General features: G+C 39.5%; 1 protein-coding gene across 2 annotated transcripts in view; it reads right to left on the bottom strand.

Moving 5' to 3' along the window:
• The window catches only part of cylda (cylindromatosis (turban tumor syndrome), a), a 51,964-nt gene extending 29,221 nt beyond the window's left edge, over positions 1-22,743 (bottom strand). The window contains exons 1-6 of one of the 2 annotated variants that reach the window (XM_062023686.1): positions 22,384-22,743; positions 17,172-17,729; positions 11,402-11,716; positions 8,908-9,013; positions 8,243-8,344; positions 1,593-1,709 (exon numbers count right to left, since the gene is read on the bottom strand). In XM_062023686.1, the coding sequence (XP_061879670.1) occupies positions 1,593-1,709; positions 8,243-8,344; positions 8,908-9,013; positions 11,402-11,716; positions 17,172-17,675 (1,144 nt within the window). In that variant the 5' untranslated portion in view covers positions 17,676-17,729; positions 22,384-22,743. The remainder of the gene's footprint in view (positions 1-1,592; positions 1,710-8,242; positions 8,345-8,907; positions 9,014-11,401; positions 11,717-17,171; positions 17,730-22,383) is intronic. The other variant, XM_062023696.1, reaches the window with a different exon arrangement.
• Between the last annotated feature and the right edge of the window lie 1,024 nt (positions 22,744-23,767).

Genomic DNA, 23,767 nt, shown 5'->3' with positions numbered 1-23,767 from the left:
GAGCAAAGCTGTAACTTCGTAACGTAGTGCTGCATCTTGAGTTCAGATTGTCACAAAAAAAAAAATAATCAAAATCTAGTTTTGATTTTTTTTCAATACTGGTCGTTCTTCTCAGGTTTCTCTATGTTTACATTTTCACACTTTGCACCATTTTGTTACACTTTATTTAGCATTTCTTACATGTTCCTTATTTTTGCACCTTAAATTTAGGAGGTTATTGTTAAGTATTCAATGTAATTTTAGAATATTGTTGACATTGAGTGTGTTCCATGCTTGTGTTGACATTTTATTTCCTTTATACCTTGATAGCTGAGGGGATTATAATCAGAGGAGGGTTAAATTTGAAATAAAAATGTTTACCTTTAATTTATTTTTCTCCTAGTCCCTATTTTTTAATAGGTCATAAAAATATCAATAATTATCGATATCGACGGATACAAAACACTTATATAATCAGACAGTCTTTCAGCCATAATTACAAACTAACTTGAACTTTAATAATGATCCAAAGAATATTAGAACTTGGAACTTTTGGATGTTTATGAAAGAATAACACTGCAGAATCAGAGCCAATGTTGAAGAAGCTGCTTAGCCAACATTAATACCACTGATGTGTTCATTATAAAATAACAATATGGCAAGTGTAACACAGACATTGTAAAGCTGCCGGATACTAACTAATTATGATACTTCAGGAGGTTTCCTACAGCCACAGCTGTTAATGCCAGGAGACTTCCGCAGACTAAGCGTACAACTGTAGGATACTTAGGTTCAATCGAATAGAGGCGTTAATTGGGAACACTTACAGTATGTAGACATTTAAATTATTTTTTGAGTAGACTATGTACAGTTAAACTCCAAATTTACGCCTTTTTACATCAAAATTTGAATCACAACATCGCTTTTCTCAACATGTAGCACAGATGCTTTAATACAAGCCAGATTTTTGGATGCATAATCCAAGTCAGTGCCTGAGGAAAGTCACCACTTGGTTTGTGAGTCATTCCTGACTGGTGTGTACTCTAACGTCAACAAGAATTGATGCAAAAGCTTCCCTGAACTATATGTGAACTCTTCAAAATAAAACAGTTTCCACACTGAGGCTACACAGTTGGTGACAGAAATAAAAATACAATTCTTCACAAGTGGCACATGATATAATGACATGACATGGGAAGTGGAATACTCGTGAAAATACGGTAATATAAGAGAAACCACATTTACATTCCAGCACCAATGTGAAATACAAAAACAGAAAAGACCTCAGACTTTATTAAGGCTTTTGACGAGCAAATATTTTCACACAGAATCCTTTGAAATCTCCCAACTGTGTTAATTTCCAGCATTAATAAAAGCCTTTAGTCAACACCGGTTACACAGCACAAGTGGGATGTGACGCAACGAATGGTGATGAGGGGACGAGACTGCTGGCAAGCTACTGTGACAAATCGAGCATTAAAGTTCATGGCCCTTAGACCTTCAGATAAACAATTCTCAATTGTTTTTTACATATTAAAAAACAGGTGCTCGTTGGAAACAGGAGCCCGCCAGCGAGATAGTGGGACGGCGTGCCACGAGTGGCCGCATGTTACCTTCGTCAATGTACCATGTGCTTTTGGATTTGGACTGGACTGGGGGGTCAATAGAGCTGCCATTTAAAGTATAGTAAAACTCAGACTTGCTCCTACTGCCGCACTGATGAGCTAACCCTGGAAATAACACACAAGAGCACACGCATAATGCATAAAGAAGTGCGCGTGTCTTAGTGTGCATGTGTTGCACTGGTGTACATGATTGTGTCTGTGTTGTTGTGACAGCAGATGATTAGAAGAATAAAAATCACATGATTGTTAATCGTCAGGAACACACAAAACAAGTACAGTATGACGCATGCATGTCATGTGTATATTAAACCATTGGAGATGCAGCAGAAAATTATCATACAGTGGAACCTCTGAAATTGAAAGTTGCACAATTCAAAATGTGAACACATATGGGAACCTGTAGGAAAATATCTCTAAATTTGTCACATCATATGAGACGTCAGTCCAAATCAGTCGTTGCTCGCCATGTCCCCCCTTTTTTTTTTCTTCTTTTTTTTTTAAACATAATCTACAACATTTTTACCCCAAATTTGGCATTTTAAAGCATAAAAATGGCTATATAACAAAAATATCAATACTAGAATAGTATTGGCAACAAGATGGGACCAAACTAATAAGAGGGAGCTATGATGTCCGTATAGTGGCCACTAATTCAGGCAGAATCACTCTATTGAATTAATGTTCAAAAATATTTAAAGGGCAGTACAGTTTTTCTATGCTCTAGGTATGAAAATAATGATTCCTACTTAGGGTAAATGTATTTATTGCGGTCATGTCAGAAAATGATTAACAGTGATAAAGGAAAGATTACTGTATTCATTCTTAGAGGGTGTTTTGTGTTTTCTTTGTTGTTACTTATTGTGGCTCTCGTGCGACACTTCCAAAAAAGATGGATGCAAGGTCATGGTTGACCTTACACGAGACATCCCGAAACCAGATACACAAGTTTAGTTCCACGACTATCTAAAGATTAACTGATCATTCTTTAGATTTGTGTTTCCTTCCTAAAACTTACTCCAGAAGAAGGAACTAAGGTTATTGATGACGTCACGCATGACATCGCAGCATAGCTCACAGCATCAAAGGACTAAGTCTGTAGGCCTAAAACTAAGCCAATCCCAGCTGCACTCGGGCGGAAGGCAGGTCGCCACCTCATCGCAGGGCCCAACACAAGACACAAGAAAGACAAGCATTCACACCCACATTCACACACTAGGGCCAATTTAGTGTTGCCAATCAGCCCACAGTATTCCCAGGTGCATGTATTTGGGGGCGGGAGGAAGCTGAAGTACCTGGCCGGAACCCACGCAGTCACAGGGAGAACATGCAAACTACACAAAATCAAACCTAGGACCTTCTCGCTGTAAGGCGCGAGCGCTAACCACTGCATTACTTTGCTGCACCTTTATAAATCCAATGTACTTATACAAAATGATGGATAATAAGTCATTGAAAAGGATGGGTATCATTTACTTACTTTTTTGTTTACGTTTAATGAGAGCAAAATGTGTGTGTGTCTTTAAAAGGCAGTGCTGTTGATGTCTGAAGCAGGCTTTGAGCTCAGTGACGGCATATCTGTTGAGTCTTTTCATTGGAGTATGTTACCTCTGGTTAATGAAAAGATTGAATGTGCTGTCAAATCTTCTTCTCCATGTAAGGGGTATTGTGTGATGGCAAGCTTGTCACTTTGATCATTGATTTCTTGTTCAGTATTCCCTCGTAGTGGCAGTAGTATGTATGTGTGTGTGTATTACGTTTGTTGCTTTCATTAGTAAAAAAGTTACTTCCTGCATTGAATTTGCTGTGCTTCTGACACTGTCATGTTGACATACAACCCCATCAAAAGTTGCGTGCCACATTACATCAAACGTATCTGCAACGGCATTGTAACGTAATTAATTAGACTACTCGTTACTAGTAAAAGTTACTGGGTTAGTAATATATGTAAATACCACAGCTGTTACGAACACTAGCGTTGGCGTGTTAAGAACGGCAATACAATCTAAACGGGGCATCAAACTTTCTTTGTCTCTGTCTGGATCTGTGTACTTCAGTGTTTTATCACATCTATAGCTACCATAAATTCCCGACTATAAGCCGCTACTTTTTTCCTACACTGTGGTTTATAAAACTGTGGATAATTTTGGATTCTTCGCCGTCTGCCATAATACAAAAAATGTATTAAAAAAATAAAACAAATACACTGACAGTGTTTTTTTGTTTTTGCTATGGTGCCATCTTTTGGACAAATGTGCTCACTGCAGGTGCTGCAGTGTCCCTCCATTTACTGCTTTCCAGTGCCATTTAGTCTTCTAGCCATCCATAGCGTTTCTACTCATATAGATTCCTTATTCACAACTCCAAGCAACGTTTGTAAGTTTTAAAGTATAACTAAAACAATTTTTACTTACTAAACCGTACCATGTGTGATGTCCATAAGAGTATTTTCATGCACATTTGTACGTGCTAGGGTTGTCCCGATACCAATAATTTGGTACCGGATACTGGTACCAAAATGTATATCGATACTTTGATACTTTTCAAAATAAAGGGAACTACTAAAAATGTCACTATTGGCTTTATTTTAACAGAAAATCTTACAATACAATAAACATGTTTCAGATTGCACTCAAAGAAAAATTTTAGAAGGTTACAATATAAATGAAAAATGTGTCCAATTTTCTTGTTGCACTAAAAGAAAAATTTACAATGTTCCTTTTTACGTAGAGTCTGCCATAATCAAGGATTAGGTTAGAACATAATAAAAAGCTTTATTTACATTATATTACATTTTTCATGATTTATGGTTGCCACTCATGGTCTGTGCTTTAAGGAAAATACAACTATTAGTAAGTACTAAAAAAACCAAAAAACTATGGATGTATGTACACAAATAAAATTGTAGCAGTTTGTTACAAAATAGTCATTTCACTTGCATTAGTTGACTGCTAATTGGGCAGTTTTAACTCCGCTAATTTTTGGCATCAATCCAAGCAGCTGTGTACGCGTCTACGTATCTTCATGTTATGTATCTACATGTGCACAGCAGAGGAGCTAGTTAACTTATGAGCGTAGCGTATGTGTGTTTAAGAGAATGCCAACGTGTTGACTGAGTGAAGTCAGTGAGTGAGTGGGCGAGTAAAGAAAGAGAGAGAGAGGTAGCGCTGCGAGTGATGAGCGGGTCTGGTTGTGACCTGCAAAACTAACAATAAAGCAACCAGATTGTCACAAATCGGCGGCCTCGTCATTCTGCCCTGAGAGCGAAGCATAGCAGACCCATTAACGGGTAAAGTGAAGTGTGTTAACCCGACGAAAACATCGACCCTGAAGGGAAAGTCTCCCCTGTGCTCCTCTACTGCGGTCTGCACCGGAGGCGAACAGCAGGACAGGTGTAACAACTACATTATTACCGGGTCACTCTTTAAACTCCTTGTGCAGTTCTGAATGCTTATTATTAAAAATGCTTACTTGGTTGGAAGCAAAAATACTAATCGCCACGTTTGGCGAGGCGTGTTTTAGAGCAACACTTGAAGCGCGGCGCTTCCTTGTTTAAAGCGTCACCTTTGCCGTTAGTTTTGAAGCCCAAATATATCCATATTGCGCTTCCCGCACCCTCTTTATTAACCAGTAGAATTGTAGATTTTTGCCATTCCTCCTCCCCAAGGTGTTATAGCTTATATGCACTTTGTGTGTGCGTTTTGACACACTCAACATCATGCGCCTCGGCTCTGTAGTCACCGCCACACAGCGGGCATTCAGATAAAGGAACGGTACCGGTACTTTTCAAAGGCAGTATAGTACCGATTTCAATCAATTAGTATCGCGGTACTTTATTAGTACCGGTATACCGAACAACCCATTACGTGCTATCGTAATGTAATGACCCTAGCAACGTTAGCAATAGCGAATATGCTAACATGTTTACAAGTGTCTGTGTCAGTATTATTAATTTCAAAAGCATTATTTTTGGATTGTTTGACTTTCACAAAATCCTCAGTAAATTTACCAAAATATCACCATGGATTTATTGAGTCCGTTTCTGATTGGAGAGCTAGCTTCCACAGCTTGTGGACCCATGACAATGACTTGTGTTTTGTTTGATCAGCAGTTTTACTGCCATGTGACAGGTAGTTTGGAAACAATTAAGATATGTAATAAAACATTTACAGAATCTTTCTGTGTGAATATTCATTTCGCAATGTTTATATCTGTGGCCAATATGTGGAACATTTTTTATTTTCCCTAAAATTCAGTGGGTGCGTCTTATATACCGGTGCGCTCTATAGTCTGGAAAATACGGTACTTCTTTTTTCCGGTCTGTTTACTCCCGCTTATGTTAGCACCACTGCAATTAAGGAACCGAGTTTTGGTATGACGTCCCACATGACACCCACGGCAAACGTTCAATTTGGCAAGCATAAGAAGATTACATCAGCGTGTTTTGCTTTTTCTTTGGCTTTTTTTCTTGCTTTTTTCCCCAATATTCTTTCCAAACGATGGAACTTCAATCATAGATGGTCAGCCATGAGAGCACAAGGGTTTTGTTTAGCAAGCATTAAGCACAAAACGGCACGTTTTGCTTGTTGTTTGGTATTTCGTGGCTTTTGTGTAACACTTATTCTAAAAGAGGGATAAATATTTTTTATATCACGCATGTGTTTTAGAGTTGATGGGGATTTTTACTCTAGTATGACTGTTAGAGCAGGGTTATTCAACTGGAGGACTGGGGCCAAAATCCGGCCAGGTAATGACACCAGACCAGCCCCCCCCCCCCCGAGTTCAGTTCAAAGACAGACTAACATTTTTGCAGCAAACTTAAAGGCCTACTGAAACCCACTACTACCGACCACGCAGTCTGATAGTTTATATATCAATGATGAAATCTTAACATTGCAACACATGCCAATACGGCCGGGTTAACTTATAAAGTGACATTTAAAATTTCCCGGGAAATATCCGGCTGAAACGTCGCGGTATGATGACGTATGCGCGTGACGAAGTCAGTTTAACGGAAGTTATGGTACCCCGTAGAATCCTATACAAAAAGCTCTGTTTTCATTTCATAATTCCACAGTATTCTGGACATCTTTTGCAATTTGTTTAATGAACAATGAAGGCTGCAAAGAAGACAGTTGTAGGTAGGATCGGTGTATTAGCAGCGGACTACAGCAACACAATCAGGAGGACTTTGTTGGAGAGCAGACGCGCTAGCCGCCGACCTCACCTTGACTTCCTACGTCTCCGGGCCGCCAAACGCATCGGGTGAAGTCCTTCGTCCTTCCGCCGATCGCTGGAACGCAGGTGAGCACGGGTGTTGATGAGCAGATGAGGGCTGGCTGGCGTAGGTGGAGAGCTAATGTTTTTAGCATAGCTCTGTGCGGTCCGGTTGCTAAGTTGCTAAGTTAGCTTCAATGGCGTCGTTAGCACAGCATTGTTAACCTTCGCCAGCCTGGAAAGCATTAACCGTGTATTTACATGTCCACGGTTTAATAGTATTTTTGATTTTCTATCTATCCTTCCAGTCAGTGGTTTATTTTTTTTGTTTCTATATGCAGTTAAAGCACGATGCCATCACGTTAGCTCGTAGCTAAAGCATTTCGCCGATGTATTGTCGTGGAGATAAAAGGCACTGAATGTCCATTTCACGTTCTCGACTCTCATTTTCAAGAGGATATAGTATCCGAGGTGGTTTAAAATACAAATCCGTGATCCACAATAGAAAAAGGAGAAAGTGTGGAATCCAATGCGTCAGCTTGTACCTAAGTTACGGTCAGAGCGAAAAAAATATGTATTTCACTGCATTCTAGTCCGTCACTCTAACGTTCCTCGTCCACAAATCTTTCATCCTCGCTAAAATTAATGGGGTAATGGTCCGAATCGCTCTAGCTGCGTTGAAAACAATAGGAAAATATGAGGGAGTGAACAACTGACAACGTCACGCTACTTCCGGTAGGGGCAAGGTTTTTTTTTATCAGAGACCCAAAGTTGCGAACTTTATCGACGTTGTTCTATACTAAATCCTTTCAGCAAAAATATGGCAATATCGCAAAATGATCAAGTATGACACATAGAATGGATCTGCTATTCCCGTTTAAATAAAAAAAATTCATTTCAGTAGGCCTTTAATATCATAAAAACACTAAAAATGTATATTTTAACCTCATAATAGCCAGAATGTACTGCAATTGACACTTGTGCTTTGAAAAATAGGGCTATTTTTTCTGCAATTTGTAATTCAGACAAATTAAATGGACGAAAAACAAATGTCCAGTATAGAGAAAGCTCAAAATAACAATATCAGTGAAGAAAGAAGTCTGGACCCCCTATCCCCCAAATCATAGTTCTTTGGAAATGTGGCCCCTGGAACAATTTAGTTGAATAGCCCTGTCTTAGAGGTTCCACTGTATTTTGATTTAGTAGCCAAGGGTGCTTTGTTACCATGAGGCTAATTTAAAAAGACTTTCCATCAATATGGTAATGCACTATATTTTAATATCATGTACTTTGTTATATCATCTTCTGTTCAGGAAGTGACCCACAATGTGGAGTTTAAGATTTGTGTACATTTGCAAGGTTACAACCAGGAGACAAAGCACCTTAAAGGACAAAAAACACTCTGTGTGTCTGTTTTGCCGTACCTTTGCTCTTTGGTTTGCTTTGGCCAGACGATGACCTGTCGTTGCTGTTGCTTCTGGGAGCAAAACTGTGTTTTTGCAGCCTTTGGTCCTGCATGGAATATTCTGTGCAGCCAAAGACAAACACCAGAAATGTTAGAGGTGCCACTGACGTTAAGCTAATGTGCACAACAAGTTGTACAGGTGTATAATGTGTAAGATACACAGCCCGTATGATACTTTACGTTTTATCAGTCAGGCTTCTGGTTTCCTCACAGCCAAACCAACTGAACTAAAGCATTTTACTTACAGGGGGTTCTGTGTCTTCTTTTTAAGTGCAGGTTATGTACATTTTGTATAATGTTCTTGTGCGGAGTAGAGAAATAATTGACAGAGGGATTTAAAAAGTAGCTTTACATGGCAGCAAGTCTGCAGCCTGTCTACTTATCAACTGAAGGCGAGAGATATAAGCCATCAACAGTTATGGCAGCATTCTACATTTCCTTGCAAACAGCATAAACACATCAATATGCCAACATGGCGAACAAAGAGCCTGAGTATTTTTGCCTGGAAAAACAAGAGAGGCGTCAACACAAAAGGCTCTCTGTTTAACGCAAACTCAGAAGAACCCTTGCAAGGAAGGTCACGGAAAATGTTCAAGATAGGCGACAAAAAGGGGGTTGGCTCACCTGGCATTACGTCACAGATGGGGACAAGTTTAGTGTGCTCCAAACTGGCAAAGTTACACAGCAGCTTCCCATCAAACATTCCGTCCCACTCGCCGATAGGATTGTCCTGTAAGAGTCGGAGCCATTAGAAGTACATAACCCTCCCCAGGTGACCTTATCTAACGCGCTTGAGCTCGAGTCTCTGCACAGTGATAACCCAGTTGCTCATCGCCCCCAACATGAACAGCCCCTCTGATTCAGATCCTCCTTAGCGCGCGCTAATCCCGCCGCAAGTACAAATAGGCTATTCTTCCCCGCGAGTTGCAATCCAGGATGGCGCTCCGGCGGCGTGAGGCCACCAATGCGAGGCTGGGGTGCAGGGGGAGGCAGGGCAGCGGGCTCCAATTAGCTGCCTGCTGGCCCCTCGCCACGCCGCTGGGTCATACCACTCGGAGACTTCACCTCACTCCCTATGTGACCGCCTCTTCGTCTTTGTGTGGGCGGATGCGATGCGCAGCGTGGGCCGTCAGCTCGCTGCTGCTGCCGCCGCCAACAGTCAGCAGTCAAATGCCTCCGATGCATGCTCCAATCTCCCTACGACCACAACACCACTCCCGACCTGACAACAGTAGTCATAGATACCAGCTGATACGCTTATCCTTGGCAACAAGAAGATATTCACTTAACACTTAAAAGAACGGCCATAAAAAAGGCAATGACAGAGTAGCTGATATTTATAACCAAGGTAAAAAATAATGATAATTCAAAGAAGAAAATCCTGGATTTTCCTAGAATATCTTAGGTCGAATATGCTTTAAAATTAATGTTTCTTGATATAATTTTAAAAAATATTGTGTAACAGTTATAATTTTTTTATATTGTTTTTATTTAATTGTTATTATTAAAATCTAGGACACGTATCAAACTCAAGGCCCGGGAGCCAGATCTGGCCCACTACATCATTTTATGTGGCCCGCGAAAGCCTGGAAATAATATGCATTAATAAAGTATTTTATCTTTTCTTCCTAAATGTATTTCTTCTTTCCAAATTTTGACATTAAAAAAAATACATGTATTGCATACAATTGCATCTCTTTTGAACTTTATTATCATCTAATAATGCAACAAAATATTATCTTATCATATTTACCAATAAAAATGTTTGTTAAAATAAAAATAGGTACTTAAATACCTGCTTGACCTTTGATATCCAAGCAAGTTATCCATCAAATTGTACACTGTGAAAATGACAATAGAGTTAAAGATAGAATTCCGGTGATATTTTGGGTAGCATTTTTCCAGTAAAACACTTCAAAAACCACTGTTGATTTTACGGTTATAAAAAACTAGCAGCTCCGTTGCATGAATTTTACCGTAAACAAACAGTGGTACTGTTTTTCCTTTCCATTTACAGTTATATGCTGTAAAAATCCACCACAAATTCTACAGTGAAATTCTGGAGAGTGAGCTGACATTTTTTTTACAGTTAAATCTAAAGATTTTTTTTACAGCTTACGTAAAAATTACATAATCAAATGCATAGTCAATTATATACATGTGGATATACATGTGGTTTCACACACACACACACACACACACACACACACACACACACACACACACACACACACACACACACACACACACACACACACACACACACACACACACACACACACACACACACACACACACACACACACACACACACACACACACACACACACACAAATATATTTTTCACTGTTACAATTGGCCCTCTGAGGGCTAACATAACTGCGATGTGGCTTACAATGAAAACAGGTTTGACACGCCTGATCTAGGGGCATTCATTTAGTTTGATAGAGGTAAGGCCTTTTTTGAAGGTAAATTTTAACATATATTATTATATTTTATAATAATAGCACAAGGGAGTTTGTCATAAAAAAAGAAAATATATTCAGAAATATTTTCAAACTAAAAATGTTAAACAACTAACACATTTTATATTTTTCCTGCATTACTTTGGCCTCGATTGCAACTTGTTATTTTCGGATTGCCAAGCTGTTGTCCAAATAATGTATTACGTTTGTATGAGTTTATGTTGTCAAGTTATGCAAAATAGATATTCACACAAATAGTCACCATGAGAAATATTTAAAGCTGCTGTGGGCAACTGGCAAAAATTAAAAATTATTTCATTACATTATTTGCACAATAAATGTTCTTTTTGTACAGTTGTTTATTTATTAGAAATATCTGAGTGGTAATAATAATAGATTACATAGTGACTGCATTTTCACTCATACCGTGTCATGTAACAGTTGGTTGGGGGCGCATAATAAATCAAAATAACATAACATAACATAACATAAAATGTATTGAAAATAAAGACAAATGTAATAATTTCCGAAATTGATAACATGACTTTTTCTGACAAAATATTGTGCTGCAAACCATATTTTATAAGGCTACTGTTTGAAGAAAAACGTCAGTCATACAGCATCTAGAACGCTTAAGAAGGAGAAGTTCTTACCATGTCAACGCCCACATAGTAGCCCAGGCTCTCGTTACCCGGCAGTAAGTCACAAAAAATGATGGTGCCCCTCTCGGGTCCCTCTCTGGTCTGCACCAGGACCCGGGAGTTGATCTCCAGCGGAGGGTAGTCCTGGTCCTCTTCCACCAGATTGACATGGTCCACCTCCAGCTCGCTCAGATCATCGTCATCATCATCATCCTCCCACAGTTCTAGCTTGTCCAGTGCCACAAACACGCCGCACTCGTCCTCGCAGCGGAAAAGCTGGCGGCCCTGGAAGGAGCCCTCCGTGAAGCCCTGGCCTCGACCCTCCTCCTGACGAGAAGATGGCGGAGGGAAATGTTAAGACAAGTGGTCATTCAAGAGCTAAGCTCAACTAAATGTGGGGCAAAATGTCTCATAGTATAGTATTTTCAATGGGTGCATGAAAATTAGCGGTCCGATATTAAGATTTTTGACGTCACACCGATAAATCTGCTAACATAAAAAAATAGCTCCATTATCAACAAGAATATGCAACCCCCCGCGACCTCGAAAGGGACAAGCGGTAGAAAATGGAATGATGGATGAGATGAATTGCATGTGAATTAACTGTGCAAGCCACTGAAATGCGCAACCTGCTGAAAAGTGCAGGCTGAACTGAAATGCTAACGTTAACATGCCAACAGTTAGAACGCATCTATTAAGTGATAGGACTTTGAAGCGCATGCATGCAAAATTTGAAAAAAAAAGCTAGCATGCTAAAAGTTATCATGATAACAATTAGCACGTGTCACGTACAAAGTTCTATGACTAAGGTGTACGCCTGGGAAATTAGCTAAAAAAGTTTAAAACTTGCTAAAAAAGTTAGAATGTATCAAGTACCAAATTATATGACTGAGGCATAGGGCTGCAAAATTGTCCAAAAAAGTTAGCAAGTTAACATTAGCATGTTAGCGTAACGTGCTAACAATTGACTAACATTAGCAAAGAGCATTTTGACTTTGGAACAGTTCAAATACATTAAAAAATGTGGCAATTGTTAAGGAATTGTTGAAAAATGTGGGAACAGTAGGATAAAATCAGTAGTATTTAAAAGTGGAAATCCCGGGAAAACCAGGAATTCTCAGAAACGGGAATTTTTGCATGCCTAGAAAATTAGTTACAAATTTATAAAACGTGCTAAAAAAGTTAGCATGTATTAAGTACCAAGCTACCGTATATGACTGAGGCATACGGCTGCAAAATTTCCGAAAAAAAGTTTACACACGTTATGCTAGCATGGTAACTTTAACATGCTAAGAGTTGACTAACATTAGCAAAGAGCATTTGACTTTGGAGCAGTTCAAATCGATAGAAAAAGTCCTTTTCAATTAAATGAGAATTTAATGAAAATGTGTGTTGGGAACCTTTTCTAATATAGAATATGTGTTGCGTAAAATTGGGGAAAACCGAGAATTTTTCCAAAATAACTAAATAGCCTGATTGTTTTAAATAAACATCATTTTATGGTGGAATGGATGAAAATAGTGGGAGGAAAAAAAGACTAAAAATAATGGTATTAAAAAGTAGGAATTCCAGGAAAACCAATCATTTTTGGAAACGTGAAAATTGTTGATTTGAATGTCCAGGATAAGTGAAGTGTGTGGTTGGCCTTCACACAATTAAAATGTGGGCAGATTACGCATAAGGCGAGGGCTAACAAATCAAGCGCTCCTTTCTCGTAGGTCGTAAACCTCCCCAGAACTCTGAAAAAAACATGGGGTCGTACGGGATTTCTTTACTCCTCCTAAAGGAGTAAGTACCACGTGCCACCTGCACCCAATGCCCTGCAAACACTCCGTAGGGGAATAACTGGAAAACCCACAAAGACGCCTACGCCGCCAAAGCTGCCTCAAGGCCAGCCGCAAGGAAAGTTCCAGTGCCGTTTCCACCGCCGCAGCGTCCAGAGGGTGTATAAAGCCTGCCAGAGATGACCCTAAGTCTAAGTCCAAAGCGATGTTTGATTTCATCATGGAAGAGATGGCGTTGGACAACCAACACGCCGCCATTGCTGGACCGCCGGACGTGACCGGAGCCACAGTTTGTACTTCCCAGCCTCTGCTATTTTCCACAAGAAACAATATGTCACAATCACCAGACTCGTACACACTCTGATAGATGGAAATAAGGACAAATTAATGGACGTGTGATGCTAGCAAATTAGTGATGTTATAATGAATTAGGACTAATCTACAGAAACTAGAGGATTAGATCTGACCAATCTAAGTATAACATTTTGTCAAATCCACCCCAAAAAAATCCACCTTTATTTGAGGGCTTTCTTACCTCCAGGTGTGCACAAACTACAGTTAAAACTATATTTAACAAAACAATAGATATAATTCAGTTATTGGTATCGGCCTTGAGAAGCAGCAAATTATCGGTGTTGAGATCAGCATGGAAAAAATGTGTGTATCCTTTGTATTTTTAAACAACTTGAAATAAATGTCAGAGGTCCAACAATAGTGTGTGTTTTGGTAGTGTTTCCAAAATCTAGCCTTGATGCTAAAATGTTGACCGTTTAAGGTGCTTTTCGTAAGCATTTTATGCATCTGTGGCTTATACACAGAGCGCCCTCATCTAGCTAGGGACGGGTCAGAGGCGGTACCATGTCTTTGAAAAAAACATTTGGACCACTCGGTTTCAGAGTTGGTCCCAAACATGGCACCCTGTAGTCACGTGAGGGGCTTTTGACCAATCGGAGAAAATATGGCCAGAAAATCTTAAATGATTGGTTAAAAAAGCCTCTCACGTGACTACTGAGCGCCATGTTTGGGACCAACTCTGAAACCGAGTTGTCAATACTCTCTGTAGAGACGGCGCTGCCCAAATGAACGTATAAGCACCTCCTCCCTTCAAATTGAAGCAAATAAAGGAGATTATGGATTTTTTTCTCATGTTTGGTGCTCAAAAACAAGTACCGGTATTCCTGTTAGAACATCATTTTTAAAAAGTAACTTTAGCACAATAGGGGATTTTTGGTATCAGTTTTCAGTTTCAAGCATATTGAAACACAAAAGGGCCTTTCCCAAACTGTTTCCACAAATTTGGACGCATACAAATGTCCAAACTGTCTTAACAAGATAAAGAACTGAAAAACGAGGACATGGCATTTTTAGATTCTTAAGAGTCCTACTACAGGACACATCGGTCAGTATTTGGCAAGCAGCATTAAGTTGTAGCCCAAGAACGTGGACGACCGAGATGTTATTATTCGAGCTGCAGCCTGGAAGCTCAGCCCACTCAGGAGGGCTACAGCTGAGCGCAGTAGAATAAAAACAACATTGTGCTGAAATAAGCAAAGCTTTGTGTGTCGCCTCTGTGGACATGGCGCAGTGCAAATGGCATGTTTGACAGTTTGCTGCAGTCGTGTCATGCAAATGTTTTCACTCCTGTCAGTCAAAACACTGCACATTTTACTAAAAATTAAGGACGAGATCGGACAAAAGCAACACCGATCACATGTATTAACTGTACATTTTTCTATGTATCAATGTTGAGTGCTAGTGACAGTAGAGATCGACCTATTATTAGTAGTCAAGGAGGTCAATAACTGATATTTGGAGCCAATCTTAATTTGCAGTAAAAGTTATCTAAACTTGATTAGTAAAAGTTAAAATAGTTAACAGCTGGACAGGGGCTATAGGTTGTTTTTTTCCACATTTTGTTTTTAGAAACGTCGGACCTGTAGCAACATGTTTCATGTGGTGCCAATTTTTTGGTTAATTAAGCAGCAAAAAACATCAGGGGATGTGTCTAAGAGGAGTACTGACATGCGCATTTCAAAATAATGGAAAATATCCTGGGAAAACTGGTAAAACGTTGGGATTACTCTACATCACAATAACTCGGCGTCTACTGAATTTTATACAACTTTATAGAAGTTTATGGATTTAATACATTGTAAGGTTTCATTGTGAGGAACCCTGAAATTTTGTGAACATTTAAATAAAAACATTTCTGGGCTCCCTCACGTAGAATATAGTTAAGACGTTTTTCAAGATGGCTGACAAAATGTATTCCTGGATGTTACAGAAAGTTGCTGTAAGCTGTTGCCTGCTCTTCTTCTCTTATATATTAGGTCTCCTATTTGTCAATTTACAGTTTTTTGGCAGAGATATCTTTTCTGTCTTCCTTATATCCATCCATCTCTGTCCATCCATCCATCTTTTACTGCTCAGTCGTGTTATTTGAATCACAGAAAATGAAACTTGCCGCGCTCCTTTAATGAGCCTACGCTCCGAGTGTTGCGGACGGAGACTAGTCGTGCAACGCCATCGCTGCCGTAGCAAAAACAAATAGGAAAAAAGAATTGAATTTCGGGCAGAAAAAAATGGACGTTTTGTGTAAGCAGAGGAATCATACTGGAGATGATCTGCATTGCATTAGAGGTAGTGAAGGAGGGGGCGTGGCTGCGTGAACACAGCTGAGCAGACCGGGTAAGAGTCCCCGCAAGAAGTAAAAAAAAAAAAAATGCCCTCAGATATCATAACATATTTGGGGAGAATTATTGACTATGAGAGTGATAATAATAATGGGCCAAATTTACAGTTTACTAATATCAACCCAATATTTTTAAACTAGGTCCCTATTCTCTTTTATTACATACAATTGTTGGAGCAAAACAAAGCCAATATTACACAATAACTAAACAAAAGACAAAACTACTCATTTAAAAATTGTTTGGTTTTTGCCCTCAGTGTTTTTCCATGTCCAGGGACTTATTACACAAGTTTGTAAACAAAAAATATTTTCATAAAATAAAAATACTGACCTAATCACTCTAGTATAGATCATATACTGATACTACCCTTTGTATCGACACTGCCAATTAATGGATTGTTTCTATCCTCTTACGTGATTAATCTACTTATAATTTCCTGTTAAAAGCTGCTTACTTTCTGCTAAAACATGGTTAATTCTACACTTTTTTAAGGTTTAGTTTACTAAGAACGTATTTCTTGGTTAATCCTTTTCAAGCTATCTTAGCAGTTAACATAGCTATTATCATGCCTGCTCCAGCCAGGCTTGCTTCCAGTGTGTGACAAGTTTAGCCTCGTCTTCCAGAGATGAAAATACCCGATGCTTGAAACTTAAGATACTAAAAAAGGCTTTTTCTTGTTGTAATGGAGGTGATTACGATTAGTTTAGGGGAGCGGCTGCACACTGTGTATGGAGATACAGTTGCAGTCGCGTCATGCAAATGTTTCCAAAACACAAAACATTTGTAATGGTACTAAAAGCTAGGGATGAAATTGGACGATAGAAATACCGATCACATGCATTAACTGTAAAATTTGCTGTTTGCGATTGGCATTAAAAGGAATCAATCAACAATGGCCAACCACAAACTTTTTTTATCAAAATCGTCCAATACCGATCGGTGGGCACATTACCTAATTTAAATTCTTTGTCCATTTGTCCCTGTGTCCAGGGACTTGTTCCCTGAGTTTATGGAGGTTAATTTGTGTCTTTCTTACAAAGCTTTTTTTGACAATAAATGTATGAATTGTTTGCCTTTGAACTAATTTTGTTACATCAAATTATGCTGACAATTTTATTATACATTTTTTCAGCAAAATTTTTTATTAAAAAATCCTAGAGTCCCTTTCAGTAAATTGAGACTGAAGCAATTAATCCTGTCTCGGAACCAGCTAATGAGATGTCACGTTTGCGGTCACGTGCTGACAGCAAATTGTTGTTGCCGTTGAGCAACACATGGCAACATGCGACACAAAAGAGTTCTCACCAGTAATTCCACTCCAAACAGAATTCCGGAGAGGGGTCTGTCAGCGAGCAGCGAGCCCTTGAAGCGGACCACACCGGGCAGCGGATCATCTCCGGTGCGCAGCTGGACCCGCACCTTGGAGCCGCAGTCGATGTCGCGCACGCGCTCCAGCCGGGACTTGTTGCACAGCAGGGTGTAGCGCTCCTCACAGTTGGTGATGGGGAACAGCAGCTCGGCCAGCTTCTCGTCTATTTCCCGGATGTCCCGCTCGTCCAGGCTCTGCACCACGTTGGTCTGGTCCAGGATGCGCAGGCTCTTCTTCCCCTTGCAGGGCGGTAGCGTGCGGCCCATGTTGTTGCGCTCCTGGCACACCTGGCCCAGGCTGCCGCGCGGGATCCGCACGATCTTCTGGTGAGGCTTCTCTGCCGTGTAGTCCTTCACCACCATGTAGTGGTGTCCTCCAGTCCTCCAATCCTCCCTGAAGCCCCCGCTGGGCTTCTCCTGGCTCCACAGGACAGAGCTCATGCCTGCATGCCAGGCAGGAGGGGCAACATCACAGCAAGCTAGACTGACTGGAGTCTGCAATACAGAAAAGAGTGCGTTCAATCTGGTTCATTCGAACAGATGATTTAGCTTAGAAGCAGACATGGCATCTGTAAAGCTGACGGTCACGGCGTTCAAAGAGAATGTTTGCGTAAATATTTTTACGACAACACACATCAGTAAAGCTGATTAGTTGAATTAAAACAGATGCCATTTATGCAAACATAAATGTTTGATGATATATTTAACAATTCATAATCATGAAACAAATGGCCAATGACTTATGGAAAATTGTTTACCAATTCCTGCCCGAAAAGGCATTTTGCTTGATGGCTGCAATCATGTTTATCAATCTTTACACAAATGTGCTTGTCCGTCCCCTAAAGGTGTGTGCCAAATTTGTTGGTGACTTGGGAAAACATCTGTACCGTAAGTTACAGTGCTGTGTGAGAAATGTCAAGTCAATGGTGATGAGCTGCGTTTCCATTGCAGTTTTTTCGCAAAATAAAAGCGATGTTTCTAAAATTTAGACCAAGTACATTTGCGACTTGTAGGTGTGTCCATAAAGGCTGTTTTGCATCATGAGCCGTTTTTCTCATGAAATATCGTCCCGCCAGACACCACTTTGAGGAAGATGGACGCGTTGCGATTCCATGGTTTTGTAGATGTGATTATATCCACAGCCATTGCTGTTGCCGTGATCGTCAATAGAAGACAAAGGGAGCGGGTGATCTCTCAAAGGGAACGAATGTCCTTACGTATGGCATCGGCCACGAAACAGGGATTTTTAGGAGACAATTATGAACGAGGAATTCAGACGAATTGTGGATTGAAGGGCCCACTCAACATTGTGGCTACGAGCATGCGGATCGGTCTCTATTGCCACGAAGGGACCTGTGATACAGCCCACCGACCGTTCGGAAGCGGAACCAAGACGACCCGTCTTCCCTAGTTGTCCTGCATAGGTGCCCCGCCAGTTCGGTGTTTAGTGTTTCCGTCATCATGCTTTTGCGACACACTTCAATATCGAAACGTCTCAAAAACCACCTGAGAGCGTAAAATAGTTTTAGCGATATGAGACGTTTTGTTTTCCAATACCAGATTCTTATTGCCATATTTAGGTTTTGCGCATCACTAGGGGTGATAGAAACACAATTACTTAGTTGGCCAAACTTTAAGCGCCACCCTGTGACATACCACTGATAGCAGTGTGTCGTGACAAATGTTCACTCTTAGAGTGATAGTGATAGCTAAAGGGGCCCTATTAAGCAAAACCAGCTTTTCTTACTTATTGGTACCTGCTGTTGTGTCTTTGGGATTTGCATAAGTCCCGGAAAATTGAAAACAAAACAGTGGAGGCATTGGCGAGATATTTATAAAACAATCTTCCTTCATACTTCCTACGAGAGAGCCGTTTGGAATTTGCCCAATTGGTGACGTTTTTCACACTCGTGACGTCAGCGGACTTTTTGAGCAAGTCCGCCATTGTAGTGCGTGCTGTAGTCAATAAACTCCTTGTTTTTTTGCTATCGTCTTGTTGTGAGGCAGACTGGCTCGTACATGCACATGCATCTTCCGCTGTTGCCATTTTTAATACAAGGTAGCGTATAGTTCAAACTTATATCTGTCAGTAGACTCGATATGGAAGCGCTAAAAACTAAAACATGATTGACGGAGAGAAAACATTGTCGAAGTGTGTTAATTTTGACAGCTGTTTTTGATTTAGTTTTAGTCAGTCTTTTGCCGAAAATTTCTTTTAGCATTAGTCTAATTTTAGTCACCTAAATTGATTTAGTTTTAGTCAATGAAATGACACATTTCAGTCAGCTAAAATTACATTAAATGTAGTAGTAATAAAAATACAAAGTATAAAAGATAAGGACTTTTTAAAGTTTATTTGAATGCACCTTTTTTAGACGACCTTAGCATCTTATGGTGATGAATGATTTATGATGCATACAATGGTCCATGCCAATGAATAGCTTTCATGCACTTTTTCTATTTTTATGCTATGTCTCTGGCAAAGCAGGTATGAATGTGTGTTGTGAAATAAAGTTACGATGCATGCCTTCATTATAATTTGCTTATGAACGCAGAACAACCAAAAGCAGCAAATACGTATAGCTTTAACGTAGAGTTGTGTAGCTGTCACGATGACTCGCCTGCTGATGGCATCATAAAGCGTCAAAAATCAAATGTGTCTTCCTCACTTTGCCTCAGGTGTACACATATCACGATGTGGAACATGATAAATCCCCACAATTTCGCAGAGTTAAATCGAAATTCCTCTCTCACAAGTAAAAGCATCTGATTGGCTCACAATTGTAACTGTCACTGCACTGTTAAAGAGCTCTGATTGGATATATTCCCAACTTGTCTCACCCATCGACAAGACAAAATTAAACATGATTGGATTTTTTTTCTGTCTCATTTGTTATTTGTTGATGAAAATTTTTGTTAATTGTGTTATCGTCTGAGTCAGTGTGAATTAAGGTTTTAGAATGGCCTTCCCAAAGTCCATGTCAGAAAACCAAAAAATCTAGCTGAACTGCACCAATTTTGTCAGGAGGAGTGGTCAAAAATTCAACCAGAAGCTTGCCAGATGCTTGTGTATGGCTACCAAAAGCGCCTTATTGCAGTGGAACTTAACAAGGGACATGTAACCAAATATTAACATTGCTGTATGTATACTTTTGACCCAGCAGATTTGGTCACATTTCCAGTAGACCCATAATAAATTCATAAAAGAACCAAACTTCATGAATATTTTTTGTGACCAACAAGTATGACAACAAGCAAAACTCCTAGCCATTATGGACAACACCTCCCACCCACTACACTCGGACCTTGCGGAGAGAATGAGCACGTTCAGTGGAAGGCTCAGACTCCCAAAATGCAACACGGAACGACACAGGAGGTCCTTCATACCGGCAGCCATCAGACTGTACAGTGTTTCCCATAAACCGCCAAGATAACTGTGGCGGTGGAGGCATGGCTATGGGCGTTGCTATGGGCGTGGTCACCATGACATCATCGAGTAATTTGCATAATTTACTACAATGATATGATTTTCTCTAAAAAGGCTCAAAAAATGTATTCTTACTAATTAATAATAACAGTTTTGTTTTAAACGTCCATCCATCCATCAATTTTACAATATAATTACAACACTTTATGTACATATTTATATACAGATTTGAACAATAAGTTATTCACTGAAATATATTTATTAATTGTGGTTCTACAAAAAATATATCCTATAAAATATAAAAGCTAAAATGTCTCTTAAAGCTCTGCCCCTTTAATTAGTGCATTCTAAATAATTTAACTTTAGCCTACTACTACTACAACCATATTATTTACCAGCAACATAAAGTGAAACAGAGGCAGAAGTGGCCTGCCACAGTCAGTAACAAATAAACAGAAAACAGTAGTGGTCAAATACAAATAAGGCAACAAGAGAAGTATCCTACACTTCTCTTTTGTAAAGTAAATCTGAACAGCCTATATGGGCATCTACATCAACTATATGATTTGCCTGAGAAGCTGAACAGGACAAAAAAAAAAAAAAAAAAAATCTATTTGTGGCGGACATAATTCTTTTGTGTCGGGCCGCCACAAATAAATGAATGTGTGGGAAACACTGCTGTATAATGCATATGTTCCTTGACTGCACTTAAATGTTGAATATATTTATATTATTCATATGTTATATATTATATATATTATACTATTTATTATTATTATCATTGTTTATTGCTTGTCCCGTTCGGAGTCGCGGGGGGCGCTGGAGCCTATCTCAGCTGCATTCGGACGGAAGGCGGGGTACACCTTCACAAAAAAATAAGAGTTGTAGAAATGATTGGAAACTCAAGACAGCCATGACATTATGTTCTTTACAAGTGTATGTAAACTTTTGACCACGACTATAAATAAGACACATCGCATCCTTAGGAGACTTGAAAACGGTCTGCAAAACATAATCTATGCAACATTTTGACCAAATAACCTCCATTACATGTTATGTAAACCACAAGGAAGTGTTTTGAACGTAGGAAAAAATCATAATAATAATCATAAGACCATAAACTATGCATAAAACAAATGTGATATTACTGCTACAGTATAGCCTGGTACGTTGTGCAGTTGGGGGCCTTGATTTGCATGAGTAAACTGCTCGTTTCTCCTCTGCTAATTAGAATCATCTAAAAATAGACAATGAGCAGGGTGCGACACATGGATTTCCCCTTATGACACCTCGCATGTGAAACAAGCCATATCCGCCTTTGGTTCAGGCTTAATCCTATTGGGGTAGGGGGGAGGACAGCACTTCATTTATACAACAAAACAGTACGTAACTGTGAAGTGAACAGCAGCTTCACGGAGTCATTTTCTGCACAATTACAAGAAGATCAGTGAGCTTCATTTCCACTTGACTAGCCGGGCTAGCTGGCTAACTAACGATGAGCTGACGTGACAGCAATGTCGCGTCTTATTTTACAGCGGTGCTCCCACCCTTAATTGTTTAATTTCAAAAACTGCATGACGTCATCAAAACAAAGCTGTCAGTCCGTCAATTAGACGCGATGACAGGAGCGCGTCACGGGCGAGTTAGCTTGTGCTAGCAACGTTGCTCTTCTCAGCCCAATTGGGGGGTGGGGGGAGTATTTTTGAAAAGTAAATATCTTACCTTTTTATTTGGTGTTAATTGTGAGGTCAGAGGTGGCTCGTCATGTTAAATAATCCACTCTGTGCAAAAAAAAGAAGCTGCCCTGGTCACCTCTGATTAGCTTAAACGCTGAGCTAACGCTAGCTGCTGGCTAAGCTAGCCAACCGGCTGGGTGCGTATCAGGCAAAAGTTAGACAAACTAATAATAGCCCGGCAGTCACTGCGACGGACCGCCACTCTCTACCAAACGACAGCGACATTTAGAGGAAATTATATATTATTCCCAATTCATACAGTTACGTTGCAGCTCTGAGGAAGCTATATTATTTACAAGCGGCAACCTCGCGTACCACAATATGAGTGCGTCAGGAAAAACCGCGAGCAGCCATTGGTTGTTTATTTTCTTCTCGGACGCTGATTGGCTGACATTGTTCCTACTCGTCAGTGGGGGTTTTCCCAAGAAAGGGTCAAACGTGTAGTTAGGTTGCAGCGTAGCTTCCCGGTAAGGCGGTGTTGGAAAGGGAAACAAGACTGTACAATTAAAAGTATAATAAGAAAATTAGATTAGAAGTATACCATAGTAGGGATTAATAATAATGATAATAATGTATATATTTCTGCTTCAATAGAATTGCGTCATTTATCCAGATTTATCTTCAGAGGAGGTGTTTTACATGCAAATATGTTTTAATCTGCATGATACTTGTATGCTATCAACCAATCAATGTTTATTTTAATAGCCCTAAATCAGAAGTGCTTAAAAACTGTCAATCAATCAATGTTTATTTATATAGCCCTAAATCCCAAGTGTCTCAAAGGGCTGCACAAGCCACAACGACATCCTCGGTTCAGATCCCGCATCAGGGCAAGGAAAAACTCAACCCAGTGGGATGACAATGAGAAACCTTGGAGAGGACCGCAGACAGATAGATAGATAGATAGATAGATAGATAGATAGATAGATAGATAGATAGATAGATAGATAGATAGATAGATAGATAGATAGATAGATAGATAGATAGATAGATAGATAGATAGATAGATAGATAGATAGATAGTACTTTATTGATTCCTTCAGGAGAGTTCCCTCAGGAAAATTAAAATTCCAGCAGCAGTGTACAGAATTGAGATCGAATTTAAAAAGTAAATAATGGGGGTATAAATGGAAATATATAAATATATATATAAATATAAATATATATAATATAAATATATATAAAATATATAAATATAATATAAATGGAATATTACAATAGAATAAAAATAAAAAGCAACAATGAGAATAAAAATATAACAGTAAAATAAGAATATAACAAGAGAAACTAGGCAGTAGTGACTATGTTATGAAAAAATATTGCACTGTTATTGTTTTGCATCCCCTGTCATCCTAGTACCCCTCCCCCTG

The sequence above is a fragment of the Entelurus aequoreus genome, linkage group LG02 (assembly GCF_033978785.1).
Source record: "Entelurus aequoreus isolate RoL-2023_Sb linkage group LG02, RoL_Eaeq_v1.1, whole genome shotgun sequence".
NCBI classification, from domain to species: Eukaryota; Metazoa; Chordata; class Actinopteri; order Syngnathiformes; family Syngnathidae; genus Entelurus; species Entelurus aequoreus.
This window is presented reverse-complemented; position numbering and strand designations above follow the sequence as displayed.